The following is a 17,324-nucleotide window of genomic DNA, read 5'->3' as shown; positions in this document are numbered from 1 at the left end:
GTGCTCCAATCTGCAAACAACCATCGCCACTTTGAGAAGCAATCGAGAATTCAACGCTGCCACCTTGATCCGGATCATACGCAGTCACTGGCAGTCCAATTAGAGAACCATTCGGCATATTTTCACGCAACTCAAAGTCTGAATTGAAAATAATTGGAGGCTCATTCACATCTCGAACAAAAACAGTCAAATTCGCATCTGCCGTGAGAGATCCACTATCAGTGACTCGGAACGTCAGTGTGTAGACGCTCTTCTGCTCGTAATCGAGTGCTGTCTTAACGATGAACTGGATCTTAACTCCATCGTAAACGAAAGGACATGTCTGGTCACTACACCAGACCAGTGATAACCTGGAGGTGTCACTGGCGTCTTCATCTCCAATTACTAGAACGTTGGACAAGTCCACGGTTGTCGTTTTCCCTTCGTCAACATAGATGTCTGTTGTTACAATTGTCGGAGCCTCATTGACATCCGTCACATCGATTGTAACATTGAACACGGAAGCCAGAGCAGGATTCCCATTATCAAATGCCCGGAGTCCAATAACGTAACGATGAGTCTTTTCGTAGTCTAATGGAGCACCCAACTGATACACTGCGTACTGAATTGTCCCACCACAACTCTTTCCAGGCGCGTCATTGCACACGATATCGCATGTAGGTTGAGTGAGTCGATCTGCCGTTAAACCAGGCAACGTGTTAGAACACCAGCACTCGTAACCGAATCCTATCACCATGAATTGAGACGAGAAGCATCTTTGATAGCAATCACTGAATGGGGTAGTACTTCCGTAAGTACTAAATGGTCCTGCTAGACCATTTTGTAGCTGCGAAAAGCACCCGGTAAAGCTTTGGACTGAGCCCTGAGCTACACTCAGTTGGCCTGTTACCGAGTCCACCGCGAAGAAGTTGTCGCCATTCCCATTAACAATTGCGAAAGAAACTTTCTGGCCGACATCAGGATCCGTTGCCACAAGAACATTTCCAATTGGAGCTCCAACCCGCGTGTTTTCGGGAGCTTGTCGTGTTTGATTGCTGCAAATAGGAGCCTCGTTCACGTCCCGGACAGTAACAGCGAGGTACCCGAAAGCAGAAAGCGGATTCACAGTACGTAGCTCCTTGATAAAGAGCTTCAACGAGTATGTCGGATAAGTTTCGTAATTCAATACATCGTGTGCTACAACCAATGAGTTCATCGCGATGGAAAAAGCATCCCGGTAATTGCCTTCGACTATCGACACAGCTAGATGGTCATTGTCGGGGTCGAACAAATTAATTTTCCCGATCATTGTGCCAACACTCGCAGTTTCTGAAACTTGCAGGATAGAGTTTGCTACCAGCATGGGAGCTTCGTTCACGTCCACAATCCAAATCATCATCGTCGTCACAGCACGTAAGTTGCCATTATCCTGGACGGTGACTTGAAGCTCGTAGCGGTTCTGCGTCTCGTAGTCCAGTGCAGAGGTGTTACTTTTGATGTAACCCGTCGAGGGATCAATTTCGAAGACGGTAGCAAGCTGGTCGCTTCCTAGAGTGTATGTAAGGTTGGACGTACCGGTGTCATCGTCATCTGCTAGTAGGTACTGTGTTGGGGCTACACAGAAGACTTTAGTTAAACATTTACTGTACTGTAAGAAAATAATTGTAAAACTTACCATACGAAGCAAAGCGCGAGGATGGTTTGTTGATGTTGCGAAGATACGACGATACTCTCCAGTCCATTTTGACGGAATCCCAGTATTGAATTGCCACAACAGATACGCAGTGTGTCGGATCACTATCCGTATCGAGAACCACTTTGGAAGCGCCAACAGGCATCTTGAACTCAAGCTCTATCCACACACCCGTGCCGCTGACAGAATCAGAGCCAACGGTGGCGACTGTGTTTGTGTCGCTGTCAATTGCTTTGCTGAAATCGGAGCCTCCTGACGTCTTAAAGCTCGAAAGAGAAGACGCCAGGTTCACCCTTGTGCCCTCTGAAAACCAACCAAGCTCCGCGATACCAAACGACGAAGCCCCATTGTCCGAAATTACGAGTAAGCGCCACTTTTTAGCCACGTTTCCAGTCGATTCGCTGATAACTGGGGCGCCTCCGAAGTGCGCAGCTTTGCCGTCATGAGTGTTCAAGACGGATCCGCTAGACGCATCCACAAGATCGCCGTTGAATCTACAAAGTCAAACAGTCAAAGCGTCAGCAGAACATAAATTAATTTAATGGAGTGAAGGTCGTTAGAACCTGAAGAATGCGAGTAGAGACGTCTGTTTTGGATCGAGTGAGCGAGCAAAGTTAGAGCGTATGGCCTCGAAAGTCATGGCTTTGTTCCACAAACGCAGCTGCAGTAGCGAAGTTTTAATAAAAAAAAAATAAAAAAAAAAGCAATAAGCGCAACTAACCTCGTCGATGGAGAAGATAAATGGCTTCACCGGACAGTTCACTCCATAGCCGCAGTTGCCAACCACAAGTGTAGCTGATTTGCCCCATTTCCTTCCAATACAAGACACAATTTGCTGCTGGAGAACGAGTTCGCCATCCAGATAAATCTTCAGTTCACCTCGAGTACTATCAAAAGTGACAGCTACATGATACCAAAGCGCTGGCATGAATGCTACTTTAGTGTTGATCACAACTCCATGTAGAGTGACCCGTACATTATCCCCAACATATTCAAGCTGCAAGCCCGTAAGAGAGTTGTTGTTGTCTTTCCAAGTCACCATCGCCCCCTCATTCGCACTTACAGCAACCCAGCACTCCAACGTGAAGTCTGCATCCGGTACACGCACCAATTTGTCTTGGTGGGCATTCACAGTATCATTTGAAATTAAAAGTGCTGTGTTAGCTGAGTGTTCGTCGATACTTTCAAAGCCTTCACAGTTCTCGCATGCCACACATGATTTCGGTAACGTTTTGTACAAACTACAGAGCGACGACGTGTAATTGAAAACGCCAGCCACGCAAGTATCCAGTTGTGCACAGCGCTGTAAGCAATTTCCATACGATACAACAACTTGATTGTCAATTCTGGTGGTGTCATCAGCAATGGCGCACGGACCACGAGGTCGAAATCGAGACGTCGCGATGGTACGCGTAGCAACGTTTTCAGCAATAAAGAAATGCTGGTTCATTGGAACGTATGGAGCCTCGTTGACATCAGAAACTCGAACTTCTATCGCAAACAGCGTAGACACCTTTGCTGTATCAGTCGCAGTCACTAGAAGTGAGTACCGTGAACGGGTTTCGTAATCCACTGGCTTAGTTAGAACAAGATTATAAGCTGTAGAATTGATCGCCTGGAGCACGAAAGCGGAATCTACCAATATCGCTGTGCATACGTCATTGGCATCTTCGTCATAAACAGCCAAGACGCCAATCGAGGTACCAACAATTGTCGTTTCTGGGACATCTACGCCAACCAATGTCGAGCTTGGAAATGCAGGCTGAAATGACAGTTTGGGAGGGTCATCTTGGTCGAGTACCTCCACATTGACGCCAACAAAAGTGCTCTTTGCAGGTCGGAATGCATTCCGGACAATCAGCGTGATGTTGTACACTCGTTGTTGTTCAAAATTGAGCACTTGAGTAGCCTTTAGTTGTCCTGAAGCAACGTCGACTGCGAACTTTTGGTTGTCACCCGCGATTTCAAAGAGAAAAGCGGTGGAATTCCCCAGACCAGTGTCCGGATCAGTGCAGTTCTTCCAGAGTGCATCTCCAACTCGAGCATTCATCGCGTTATTTTCAGATACGGTGGTGAATACGGTTCCAGCACATGCTGGAGACTCTAATTCATTCAAGATGCTGACACTCAAGGTACAGACGCCAGTTAACGGGGCTGCAGCGTCATCTCGAACGCGAATTTCGAGCGTGTATTGCCGCTTGGTTTCGTAATCCGGTGACTTGGTGCCTACAGTGACAACACCACTCGTCGAATTCATGTGAAAAACATCGCTGTCGTCGCCCGACACAATAGCGAACGACACTTTGTCGGTGGTGTCTGGGTCACTGCCTGTAATGGTGCCAACAAAAACGCCATAAGGCGAGTTCTCCAAGAGCTGGGCTTCCGCACTGGTGCATCGTGGAGGGTGGTTAATGTTGCGAGACAATACGTGTATTGTAACTTCACTGTACGACGAAGCATTGACCGTGTCCGTAACCCGCAACCCGACACTAAGACGTTCGTTGCCCGCTACTTCAGGAACGTATACATCTTGGAGAACCGAGAGCTCACAAGCCGTTCCATCAGTGCTGGTTTTGATCGAAAACTTGTCATTCGCTGTAGTAATCGAGCAGACTCCCCCAGTTTGGCCCGGATCTCTGTCGGCTATGGGCAGCGAGACTGGCGCGTACGACCCATCCTTCAACTGGCTCAAGTCGACGTTGTAATTGGACTTCGCAGCCGTCGTTCCAACGAAATAAGGCGGTGAAGGAACCATTTGCACGGCAATTGTTATCGGGTCTGAATACCCAATCAACCCATCAGTATCAGTAGCTTGCATGACTATTTTGTACTCGCTCACGACCTCAGCATTCAGCGAAGAGCTCACTGTCAATGCTCCTGTCGATCCGGATATTGAGAACTGGTTCTGTGGATCTCCTGAGTGAATCGCGTATACAAGCTGCGCACTTTGACCCACGTCTTCATCCAAAACTGTGAACGAAGCTCCCACAGCGGATCCAACACTGGCGCTTTCTGCAATCGAGACCGTCGTTGCTGCTGTTTCGATGATTGGTGCGTCTGGGCCATCCAGAATTTCAATCGTGTTAGGCCCCACCTCCGTGCACAGCTTGAGCGGATCGCAAATACGGATATGAGTCCGAAACGAGTGAGCGGACAAGGCTTCGTAGTCGATGTCCGCTTTCGTCACGAGGTTCCCGCCTGCAACGCCAAACAAACTCTCGAATCCGGTATCCGCGCGCACGATCGAAAATACAAGGTGGTCTCCCTCAGGGTCACTAGCCTCGAACGTGTAAACTACAGTTCCTATTGGGATATTTTCGAGAACTTTTTTAGAGAAAACCTTGCCGGTAGGGGCTTCATTCACGTCGATAACTTGCACTGTCATCGCAGCCTCGTCGTGACCGAGTCTTTCGTCGTCAACCGCAACAGTAACTTTGAGCACAGGAGTCATTTCAAAGTTTACAGTCCCGACTGCCCATAATTGAGAGCCCTGGATTGAAAACGTATCGCTGCCTGAGCGCAGAGTGAACGTGAGGACTGCTCCCTTGTCCTCGTCAAACGCGAACTTCGCCAGATCTCCAACTAAACAATCATTCCCGACGCAATTCTCCGGAACACGGAAGACCGTACTCGTCAAAACGGGGGCATCGTTGGAGTCCGTGACAGCGATAGTGTAGTCGCACATAGCTTGAAGCCCCGTCTTATCCATAAATTGTACTTTGAAGGGAATGGTATCCAGAACTTCGTAGTTGAGCGCTTTACGTAAGGTCATCGCACCAGTGGATGCGTCGATAGTTAAAGTCCCCGGAACGCTTTGAGAAACTAGTCGATACAATAAAGAGTCTCCGGCGTCAGGATCCGAAGTGTGGGCATATAAAGCTCCAATACTCGTCCCAACCGCAGTATTCTCTGCAACGCTGAACGAGAAAGCAGCACAAAGTGGCGGCTCTGGGACATCTTGGACGGTAATCACAACGCTAGCGTGGCTTTCTAATCCGCCTAGATCCTTGGCAACAACGTCCAATACGAACTGAGGTGTTGTCTCGAAATCTAAAGACTTAGTGGCCACAATAAACCCTTCTCGGTTGATCACAAAGTTGCCATTCCCACCGCTAGCAATCGCCAATGTGAACGAGTCGTACGTATCAGGATCCATCACACCTAAAGCTGCTGCCAGTAAGACGGGAGGAAGAGCATTCTCTTTGATAACACGAGACACTTGGCAATTGGTCACAACAGGAGCTTCGTTGACGTCTACAACGTTCACACGGATCTGGCATGCTGCGTATAGCGCAGTAGCTTGGGCTTCTTGTAGCAGCAGCGTCAAATCATAGGCGGTGCGAGCTTCGTAATCGAGTGCTTTCTGAAGTTTTACGCGGTTTTGGTTGTCCAACGTGAATACACCGTCCACTGGAGCTTTGAGTTGGTACGTCATGCCAGCAGGAGAGACATCCAGACTAAAACTGACGCTTGAAACAAATCCGGCGTCATTTTCGCTAACGTTCAGAGTGTGCTTCTTGCCCACACAAACCGAAGCAGGAAAGACATACGAAAGTGTGCGGACCCCACCTGAGCAACTGTATCCTGGTGGACATTTCTTAAGCTCGCATCGTCGACCATCTGGGGCATTCTCAGGAAGAGCATAGTAGCCCGACGGAACGTTGGTTAAGCCGTAGTAAGCGCTGGCTTGTGAGAGCGGCAATACCAGCTGAAGGCTGTAACTCGATCCAGGTACTACCACGTCAAACGTGACAGGTGTGATATTATCATTAACCACCACGAAAACAAACCCAGAAGTTGCAGAATCAATTGCAGTCTGCGAGATCCCAAATCCTTTGATCCAGGTCCGTAAAGTCGATGGAAACACCCCCAGTTTTGTGCCAATTAGAATCGCAACTCCACCCGTATCCATCGCGGACAATGTCGGCATATACGTAGCAGTTGAGGACGCGTCAGCACTTATCACTGAGCTTTGAATGCCCGTTCCAGAATACACCAAAATATCCACCGAGTTTGTGGTCTGAGCAAGATTTCTCGCCACTTCTCCGTTAATACTCGCAGTACTTTTACAAGTCGGAGCAGTAGCGGCGCACAAATTGATGTCAATCTGCAATGAGATAGCTTGTCCGTCCAGCCGGTCACATCGTAACGTGCTAAAGCTTGTGTCGGAGGTTTTACGAAAGAGAAGTGACCTTTTCACGACAAACTGCGACTCGGCTGCGATGATGGACACGACATGTTGACCCCACGACGACACGAATGAAAACGCAAGAGAGCCATTCTTTGATCGCGGGACCACAACAGCCCCATCCAACAGTACGATGGCACCCCAATCGAAGCCAGCGACTGGCATTTGGAACTCATACTTGGGATTAACTTGAGACTGCTCGAAATACGAGATACTGATGTTGTGCGCGAATCCAGAAGACCAGCCCGTCCTGAAAAATGTCAAGTTGACGTCTCGAAACTCGAAAATGTCAGTTGAAACAGCCGCCCCGCTGTTCATGGCAGACACAACACCTTGAATAAATGAGTCGTTCGTCTCGCCAGGCTGCTTCGATAGAGGCGCTAGTAGGTAAGATATGGACGCCGGAGTCAACGCGACTTGGCTTACGCCACTTGGAGCATCTGGACATCGACTGATACTCCCAGCTTTGCAGACGCACCCAATGGCACATCGACCCGAACAAAGCGGGCTGACCAGGCCGGTTTGGTCTCCGAATCGTGTCGGAGGACACTGATACGCTATACCTCTCCGGCAGTAGGATCCTCTGGGGCACAGTGATATTGCAGATTGCTGCTCGTTTGTCAAAGAACCAATAGAGTAGTAACCAGGTGGGACGATTGTCGGACCAGAATTCCCTTGTGGGCAGTACACGCTTCTCGAAGAGCACGGTGCTAACGAGGTATAACCACACGGAACGCTACTTTGCGAACAGTAGAACCCAGCTGGAACAGCACTACAGTTTAGCTGTCCTGGCTTCGAGTACGTTCCATTTGAGCACGATAAAAGATCCATTCGAGACATTTGATCAAATGGACCAGCGTATCCCTCCGGTACATTGAGGCATTCGCTCGATCCAGCGTCAGCGAATGTGCCTGCTACACATTTTGTCGGTGCTGTCGAGCTGCTTGAGCACTTGAATCCCGGTGGACAAGAAAGACACGCAGCGCTATCTGAAGCTCCAACTGAGGGGCCGTATGATCCAGCCGGACAGGCATTGCAGCTCTGTGAACGTGGCTCTGAATAAGTACCCGCAGGACATTGAGAGCACTCTCCACTCTTGGATGCCACATAACCCGGGGGGCACCTATCGGGTCGTAACAAAAGCGTGGAGGAATCATACCCATCGACATTGTTCCATACAATACTACCGCTCTTCTGGCACCAGCTCTGTGCCCACGCAGAGTAGGACGAGCAAATGGGAAGCATGTCGAACGGCGCGTTTAGATCCGATCTTGTCGAGCTGAGGCAGTCAGCGTACCAGAATCCGCTTCGACTTTTCTTGGCGCAGTTCTGACTCGCAGACAGGTCATTGTCCTGGTCGGGTGTGCTGAAATACGTGTTCGAGAGGGATGTTAAGGCGTCGGTGGCATAACTTGCAGTAGCATTGTAGCCACGCACTGTCAAGAGGTACTTCTCGTTCTCGCTAGCAACTCGAAAGTCGCTGTATAGCGCAGCCAGAGATTGATAGTCCTTCGATACCACGATCATCGCTTCAGTAGCTCGTGCTGTAATTGTCGCAAGAATGTTGTTCCCTACCCACCATTCACTAGTGGAGCCCAAGCCGAATCCATCGCGGTATTCGTTCCAATTGCGATTAAAGCTTGTCTTCCCATTAATACGTCGCTGCGCCACTATCCAGCCATCTGAACACGGAAGACTTACAGGATCGACGTTGGGATCTAGCTGGATGTAGTACTGGCCGTCTGGATTGGGATCTCCATTTGACAGGCGCTCAGTTTTCAGGTGCATACACGACACGGCTGGGGTTGCCGTCGATAATCCCAGCGGCGTTTTGAAAGCATACTCCAGCTCCATCGACACTTCGTCAATTCCAAACGCACTAATGGTTAAGGATCCGAAATCAATGTCAAACCGAAGTTGCGTGGCATCTCCAATAAAGCCACGAAGTACAAAGCGCTCTCTGCCCCTGTAGAAGTACGCTTGTCCGGCTGTGGTAGAGCTCTGTCCATAGCAAGCATACGTCACCGATGTGTCAACTTGCACTTGTCGAACCAGTTGGGAACCGAGATACACACGAATAGTTTTGGGTTCTGAGCTTTTGAGAAGAAGCGTGACCCAGTAGAGCGGATCGAACACAAAGTAGTACGTAAACTTGATCCGCACGTTCGTCGGTTTGTCGCTCGCACTGATCTGAGCCACTTTCTTGCTTACAAATGAGCCGGCGCGTGCAAATGACTTTCCACCAAGAAGAACAATCCCTTGGCAAAGTTGGTACCATTTATCGGTATTGCTCCACGACGTAGCCCACAGATTGTCGTCGCCACTTCCGATGAAGGAGTCTTGAAGAACAAAGCTCCATGACATGGACGGGCTAACATCGTTGGTTGAGCACAGGTATTTTGTCGTCGCTAAGCCTCGCGGATCGAAACTTAAGCTGAGACCATCTAATACGCTCTGTCCATTGGACGAAGCATGCATCCCTAGCCATCTTCGTTCGTCTGGAGCATTCGCGGGGGACACGACATCACAACTGCTTCCGTTATCACGTAGCCACCACTTGCCACCATCGATGGCAGTCCAATCCAGCACGGTATCTTCGTCACTTGGCAAATCCACAGTATCGCCGACGTAGGCATTCGTCACGCCAGGAACAGTAGCGAAAAATAACGAGCCAAATTTGCGGTGCATCGATACTAAATGTCCTGATGAACGCGGCACAATTTGTCGAAGACCCATTGCCTTACAGGTATCGCTGTCTTTCGGACCCGCCGTGCTTCGACAGTCGATGTCACTCGTACCCAAGTCGCACGGAACAACCGTGTAGCCCTCGCCACTATCAGCAGTCATGTTGCAGAACGCATCAAAGATTCCTGTACTCGTGGCAATGGCATACCGTCCACTCGTTGCATTCGATGCGTCGGCCTTGATGGCGTGACAAGTCTGAGGCATGTTCAGGTGAACAGTGCTTCCTCCTGAGGCGTTGTACTTCCCTGACTGTAAGTTTAGGCGAAGATCTGCTGCAGTGATGCCATAACACGTTCCGTCCGTATTCATAAAGCCCACGCAGTTATTACTGGATTGACAAATGCACCGACAGCGATCCTTCAGAGTGTATGCTTCAGCACAAACGCTGGTTCCACATGTGTCCCCCTTGCATTGCGCTTGCAGAGATACATTCTGACTGAGTGACCACTTGGTGCTGCGTAGAACTGTCCATGCGTTTTCCGAGATAGCTGATACTTGGTTTCGCACGAAAGACACCCGTGTTGAGTCTGTGGCCATAGACGAGGTGTTGCGAAGCATGTACAGATTGCAAGTCCTCGTCACAGTATTGTACACACCTAGTCGACAGAGACCGTGTTGAGTGCAGCGGGACTGGCATAACTCCTGTGAGAGCAGAGCCCCTCTCTCTACGGTAGCTATCTGCACCTGAGCTCCTTTGAGCTGGAATCCTGCCGTGGTAGCCGTCTTTGCATCAATCGAAATTGTGTGCGAGCCAGCTACAGCTTCCACAATCGAATGCATCGTCAAAGGCTCGCAACTTCCATTTGCTACTGTCCCAACTATCGAGGAAAAGTCTCCATCAAAAATTGGATCCCCATTTCTTAATATACGCGCACGGAATGTCTCGGTGGCCGCATTACGGCATAAAATGCCAGCAACACGGATTATTAAAGTACTTGAGGACGACACAGTTACTTGTTTCGAGAATACAGTAGCCGTCACGGAAATCGTACTGTCACTGATCGTATCTGTGGTCAGCGAAGCCCCTGGAATAAATACAGCGGTAGCTCTGCCGCCAATAATCTTCCCTGTTTTCGTTCCTTGGTATTGGTAGCTGAGAGATAAATTCAACGTGCTTGCGGTAGAAACGCTACTAAAGTAGGAGAAATCAAGAGGCACTCCCGATGGATCGAGGAACGACTCGTCCAAGCGGGAACTTGACACTGGCGGGGTAGAGCTCGACCCGAATCCGAGATCAAGACGAAACGTTTTCGCCATGCATTTGTCCACGAAAAACCTTCCCGTGAACGAGCAAAGAAGAACCCCGCTTGACGACGAGGGAAGAGACAAGGTTAATCCTGGAATCACGCTCCACTGTGAAGTTATTGCCGTCGAAAAGGCCGTTTGACTCGCCTTGGCATTAGCCCATGTGGTAGTCGGTACAAAGGTAAAAGAAACCAGCGATGAGGTGTTAAGCTTGGCGCTTTGGGCATCTGTTGTCGACACCGACCCCAGATGGAGAGCAAACCGGCCTTCAACGGGGGCATTTTGGAACTGCAGAACCGAGACTCCTCTTCCGACACTGCTCGCTTTGTTCGCTTGTTCAGCGGTCAGCGTAGACGATGTCGTGGGGTCAGGAGCGACAAAGGGAGCCCACTTTGTTACCTCTCCAATAATGGCAGTTACGGAGGCTATAGCTGGTGATGATCCCTCTCGACTGAAGTATACTGCTGATGTTTCGAACTTGGTTGAGAGTCCGTAGATCTTCAGCACGTGATAGCCTGGCGGAATTTTCGTGTCCACTTGGGTTGCTTTCGACAATACACTTTTCCAGTATCCCGATTTCCCTAATAAATCTTGGACAATTACTCCATCGAGAACAACCACAGCACCGTTACCAAGCCGGAAAGGCAACCCCAAATACCACGACCAGCTTGTAGTGACGGGACTAGGCTCCACAAACTCCACCTGGAGCAGAAATCCAACATTGGTGTCGACTTGCTTGAGACTGCCGCATAAGTCACTTTGAGCGTTCAGTAAAGGTCCGAGAGCAGACAATTCACGCTCACAAAATCCGTCACTTTCCACCGGGGCAGCAGCAGCGTCAAAGTCTTTTAGAAAAGTGGCCCCTTGTCCAGCTTTGTACGCAGTAGCTGACACGGGCTTAGAAGCATACGATATCTTTGCGTACGGACTCATAGAAGCTTCAATGGGATACATGAGATAACGTCGGTAGAATTGGTAATTTACGACACAACGTACTTGGATAGTTGAGTCTGGATTCTAGCACATTCTCCGTAAAATACCTCGAGTCCTGAAAAATAATAACACATATAAGTTTTAACTACCCATAAGTTGTTGGACTGAAGGGAGTCGCCGACCGTTCTGTAGTTCACATGGGCCACTAGCACTCCTGAGCTCGGAGTCACTAGAGTAGCCGTTTTGTCTCCATCCAAGTTATCATACACGACCGAAGGAAGGACTGCGGAGTAATTGATGTTAGACCACGAGTCCTTACAAAGAACAGGGACGGCCAGTGCTCACTCACACGAAGCGAGCTCCACATTCGCATCTGTCGGTCGAGAACTGGAGAATGTGGTAGAGCTGGGAGGCACGCAGGTTCCCGACCGAAAGAGCTGAGTCCAACTGGCAAGCGTCCATGCGATAAGCGGTCGGAGATGCATGGCGGGCTGGAGTTGTTCCCTTGTTCCCTTGGGGTGATCGTGTTAGTGTCCCCAAGAGAACGGGATTTCTGGAAAGGTCGGCGACGATTCCTTACCAGTATTCTTAAAATGGCGATACGCAAACATACTGGATCGAATCTACTGTTGTTTGCTGAGAAGTGCTTGCTATAAGCAAGGTCGAAGAAGCTCCAGCTCGCGGCTCAATTTCGTGGTTAGATAAACTTTTTTCCGGATTCGCTTTTATCTGCAGCTAATTAAAAGCCAAAACTTAATATATAATAAAGATTTTTATTTTTAAAAAGATGAAAAAAGCAATAGTATCAAAAACAATTTATAGTTATTTAGAAAAGTGCTATTTTCTTTCACATTTAAATTCAGCAACTTTTCCAAAAAAATATTATTTTGAAGTTGTAGAATTTTGTGTATTTCTTTTACATTTAAATTCAGCAATTTTGCAAACCAACAAAAAAGCGAAAGTGCACGAAAACACTTTGGTAAAAAACGTTTTTTAACAGTAAAAAAAATTATGCTTACATGTTGTATTGTCGATTCTTCCCGCCATTTTCAGATGGATGCCATCTTACAGTTAGCCCAGCTCAGTCATCAGGAGCTGGAGGCTCACAGCCGCGAGTCAATGAAGACTCAGCTGGCGGTGATGCAGCGTGCGCTCAAGGATGCTGTGGAAGCCGCGAAGCTGGCAGCGGAGGTGCAGTTGATTTCCCGGAAGCTGTCCATCAAGCTGTTCAATGAAGGCTCAGAGCTCTCTTCGGCTCTGCTGTCGTCCTCTTTACTGCGTGACGAGCTGGTCCAGTCATTAGAACAGTTGATGACACTCTCTCTCGCTACGTCAGGCGAATCGTCTCGCGCTCTCCCTGCGAAAAGTCCCTCACCCCCTCAAGAAACTTCGTCGAGCATTGACACGACAGCCCAGAAGAAGCGCAAATCAAACTCTCCGACAGCAGGGGGAACGAGCACCAAGAAGCGCAAAAGTTTACCATCGACAATTGCTAAGTGTGCTTCAGAAGCTCCTGCAATGCTCTCCGAAGTGGAGAAGAAACCGAAGTCTGCCGCTGGTCTCACCAAGGCTTTGGAAGCTGGTAGGAGTCTGACGGAGGAGCTGGCGAAGAAGAAGAAAGGGACTGATCGGGTGCCTGGCTTGAAGATGCTGGTGCAACACTTCAATAACGCGCATAAAAACTTGGACCCAAACGTCATAGTCGACCAGATTGAGGCGCTCGACACACTCAACGTCATGGCCGGCATGGCAATCGGAATCATGCAGCAAGGAGACCCTCAAATGAAACGACACTGGGTGCAAAAGTTTAGAGATAACATTGCTGACATCCAAGAGCAGTTCCCGGACTCTGCGGGATCATTCAACGGGTACGTATTGCTTAAGTGGTACCCTGAATCTGCTTGATGTATTGACCATTTAACTGTCCACCAGACACGCCAACTCTCTGTCAAAGATCATCAGTAGTTTCCCACTTACGATCAAAGAAGGTCAGCAGCTTCGAACACGTCTGCGCAAGGCTCTGGAGGAAGTGAAGGGGTGGGAGGAGGGGCAGTACAAAATTGCTGCTGTGAATCAGAATATAGCGCTTGTCGCTGAGGCGTTCGAGAGCACATGCCCCAACTGGACCGCGCAGACTGACAAAACCGTTGGGAAGCTGACAGCTCTCCTCCTGTACAGAATGAGTGCTTTTAAGGACAACAAGGAGCAAGCAAAGAGGAAGCGGAAGCTGCAGGCGTGGTTGGAGATAATGGAGCAGGAACCTCAAACACTCTCCCCATCTAAAGGAAATCCTTCAGTCTCCGATGCATCTACAGATAACGCTTCCAAGACGGTGAAAAAGAAAAAGGTGATATCGGAAAAAACTAGTGGCAAGCCGACGCCTCCAAAAGCTAAAACACCCGCAAAAGCACCCGCTAAGACGTCGCAGAATCACGGTAAGCAACCGCAGCCAAACAACACAGGACTATCGTTTGAGCAGCCATCGCCCAATGCTTCCGACACGGAGCCTACACAGGTTGAACTGCGTGTCAAAGAAGAGGTGACGGAGTGAAAACAAAGAAAAGAAACCAAATGTTCGTGTCGACTAAAAGTCTTGAGATTTCGTTGATTGAACGGTGTGAAACACCCACCTTCACACGGGTATTCACTTACGCAATGAACACCTCGTAAGGCGTCGGGCTCCAGTCCGGGAAGTACTTGGCCACAGTGTCGTTGGCCTCCTCCACGGTACCGGACACGCAGCGACCATCCGCAATGCGCATCAGGATGTACGCCACAGGGTCCGTCTCGTATTTCTTCTTGGTCTCCTCATAGCTCACCAGCTTGAGCTCCATCTTCTTACCCAGTTTCTTCTCGGCCAGCGCAGCAATCTCCTTCGGAGACATGCGATCACTCTCGACTGAGAACCGCGACCAATGTAATGAGCCCTTACTCGCTGTCACCAGCACGTGCGCGATGAATCGACTCAAGTCCGATCTAGCCACGATACTCATCTTCGCATCACCCTCACCAACTACATTCATGACGCCTTCCTTAAAGTTGTATCCGAGGAAGCTAAAACAGAAAAATTAAACGAAGTTAGCTTGGCAAGGCGGAAATAGATCGAGCAGACGCCAACTTACAATGGAATGTACTCGGCCCACAGTCCACCGTGGAAGAGCGCGAAGGGCAGCTCTAGCTCTTTCAGTAGAGCACGAACTTTCAGCTTCGTAGCGTTCGGTCCATCTTCGTCTGGCATGCCAAACTGCAGAAGTCTGCGTTAATATGGGCTGAAAATGTAGAGTTCTCCGGTTTGGTTCTTACTTCAGTAGGCACGAAAAGTTGCAGTCCTGCAGCTTTTGCCGCTCGGGCAACGGCAAATTGGGTCGAGTGGTGGTATGCATGAATCGCACAAACGCTACGGTACAGACGGGAAAGTTAAACCTTTACAATCAAGTAAGGAGATGAATAGCACCTACACCACTTCATTGCCACTCAGAGCTTCCTTCAGTGATGCTTCGTCATCGTAGTCCACTTTCACAAGTGAGACCCCACGCTCCTTGAATGTTTGAAGCTCAGCCTAGATTCAGTGGTTTCCGTGAAATCGAAAAGTCAGAAGTCAATTAATATCGCACTTGCAAATATACTGCATTACCTTGGTATCATCGCGAGTAAGGAACGTCACAGTGGCCTTGGCCTGGAGTAGACCTTCAACAACGCCGGATCCGACGCCTCCGGCGCCGACGATCGCGAACTTGGTGAAAGTGGACATCTTTAGCGTTGAATTGCAGTGGAAGTGGCTTAAATGTATTAAGCAAATTGAAATATGAGCTCAAGGCTCACACGCATCACCTCAACTTCCAACAATAGGTACATGTAGAAGAAGTACTGTATCGGTTCTCGTCAACATCGTGGCCGAATCCTACTGTAAACAGAGTAATCTTCTTGTTTGGGCTTTGCATTAAAAAAAAACCAAAGCAGAGAGTTGTTAACCAGATTCTGAAGTACTTCATAGTATTACATGTATTTTACTAAGTAAATTAATACCGGTACTTGGAATTAGACCGAATCTGAATATGCCATTAGAGCGATTGATGAATTTCTTAGTAGGTGACGATGACCCGACGGTGGTGGAGGAAGCATTAGCCTTCATCGAGTCCTACGGAAAGGACGAGGGGGCGACTGACTCGAGCACTTGCTGCAGCGAGGAAAATCGCGGTGACACAGACGCCGACACTACCGGTAGCGAAGGCACCACGAGCGCTTCGTTAGAAAAGCGTTCTGTCCGCCAAACTTGTCGTCCTGATCAACCTAAAATTAAGCCACCGATGAAGAAGCGCATTAAGACGTTTGCGAGCTCTTCCACGCGACAACTACAGCGAAAGAAAGCAGAGAAGCAAGCGCTGTGCGAGCAGATACTGGTACTCCAGGCCCAGCTTGATCTGCTGAAGCGCTCCAAGAATACCACGTTAACCGGACCTCAACGTGCCGCACCATCCCGTGCCAACGGAGGTGCAAAATCCGAATGGTATGCCCAAGCAGTGACTCAGTTTGTACGTCGACAGCAATCAGAGAAGACGCACCGGGAACTCAAAGCCATTTAGGCGAATCAGCAGCATACCACACGGGCCTTACGGACGATATTGCAACGACGCACCGTTCTTGATGTATGTCCGAAACGATTGCCGCGTAGTTTTGGTATTACCACTAATCTTTATTTGGTTTTGCTTCTGTAGGGGATGGATCTCGTGTTCGGTGGGGCACCACCACTCTACCGACCGCCCCAAACATTGGACGGCAGTGCAGAGATTCTGCATATGCTGGAGAAGCGTGTGGACAATCTATACATCGATTCAGAGGCTGAATTCGGATGGGGCCTTCCATGTATGGTCACTTCCAAAATGAATGTCAACTGCAACACGCAATACGGCAAAGTTATCGAGATCGAGACTGTCACTCCAGTCTCGTGCTCGATACAGGAGGCATCTGCGCTTTTGTGGAAGGACCTCAAGACTATACACGAAATCCCTGACAAGCGCTATCGCTACGTAAGGCTTTCTCTCTCTTCCCCTGATCTGCGGCTACTAACTAGCATTGATGTTGTTGTTTGTTTGCTTGTAGCTACGCGGAAGCAAGCCCAATTCGCTGGAAAAGAACTTTGTCATGAAGCTGCGCGGGCAGCACCATGACATTGAGATCAACGGAACTCACTTTTCTCGCAAGTTTGAAGAGGCTCGACGTATTGTTATTGCTAAGGCCGACACTATCGTGCTGCCAACGTAAGGGCTTGAATTCCGATCACCATCCTGGACCACAATTACAGCTTCGGAATCCGACCCGCAGCACGCGTCAGTTGTGCGGAGCTATTTGCGCATCTATGCAGAAGTTCAACCCAATCTGGCAGCCCGTCCAGAAGACGTCGAGAGCGCGCGAGACTTCATTCTCAACGGCCTCAGCAAGATGATGTACGGTTGTGCACAGAAGACTCAAGGCGAGCTTATCCAGCATACGCTGGTCATTTAATTTAGTGTAGGAGTATCCTGTTGTTCCAGTTGTCTGTGG

General features: G+C 49.2%; 3 protein-coding genes across 3 annotated transcripts; 1 reads left to right on the top strand and 2 right to left on the bottom strand.

Annotated features, from left to right (window-relative positions):
- Positions 1–4,260: 4,260 nt before the first annotated feature.
- PITG_09982 (protocadherin-like protein) lies at positions 4,261–11,783 on the bottom strand (the record flags this gene model as incomplete). The annotated part of the gene is made up of 2 exons (XM_002902472.1): positions 4,261–4,308; positions 4,371–11,783. The coding sequence occupies 2 exons, from the start codon at positions 11,781–11,783 to the stop codon at positions 4,261–4,263; spliced, it is 7,461 nt and encodes a 2,486-aa protein (XP_002902518.1).
- Positions 11,784–14,247: 2,464 nt separating this feature from the next.
- PITG_09981 (uncharacterized protein) lies at positions 14,248–15,534 on the bottom strand (the record flags this gene model as incomplete). The annotated part of the gene is made up of 6 exons (XM_002902471.1): positions 14,248–14,290; positions 14,436–14,837; positions 14,906–15,027; positions 15,087–15,180; positions 15,242–15,342; positions 15,418–15,534. The coding sequence occupies 6 exons, from the start codon at positions 15,532–15,534 to the stop codon at positions 14,248–14,250; spliced, it is 879 nt and encodes a 292-aa protein (XP_002902517.1).
- A 967-nt stretch (positions 15,535–16,501) lies between these two features.
- On the top strand, positions 16,502–17,285 carry PITG_09980 (uncharacterized protein; the record flags this gene model as incomplete). Its single annotated transcript, XM_002902470.1, has 3 exons — positions 16,502–16,810; positions 16,884–17,001; positions 17,047–17,285. The coding sequence occupies 3 exons, from the start codon at positions 16,502–16,504 to the stop codon at positions 17,283–17,285; spliced, it is 666 nt and encodes a 221-aa protein (XP_002902516.1).
- Between the last annotated feature and the right edge of the window lie 39 nt (positions 17,286–17,324).

Source organism: Phytophthora infestans, genomic scaffold (genome assembly GCF_000142945.1).
Source record: "Phytophthora infestans T30-4 supercont1.17 genomic scaffold, whole genome shotgun sequence".
Classification (NCBI taxonomy): domain Eukaryota; phylum Oomycota; class Peronosporomycetes; order Peronosporales; family Peronosporaceae; genus Phytophthora; species Phytophthora infestans.
The sequence above is the reverse complement of the archived record's forward strand: the minus strand, read 5'-3'. Positions and strand labels throughout refer to the sequence as shown.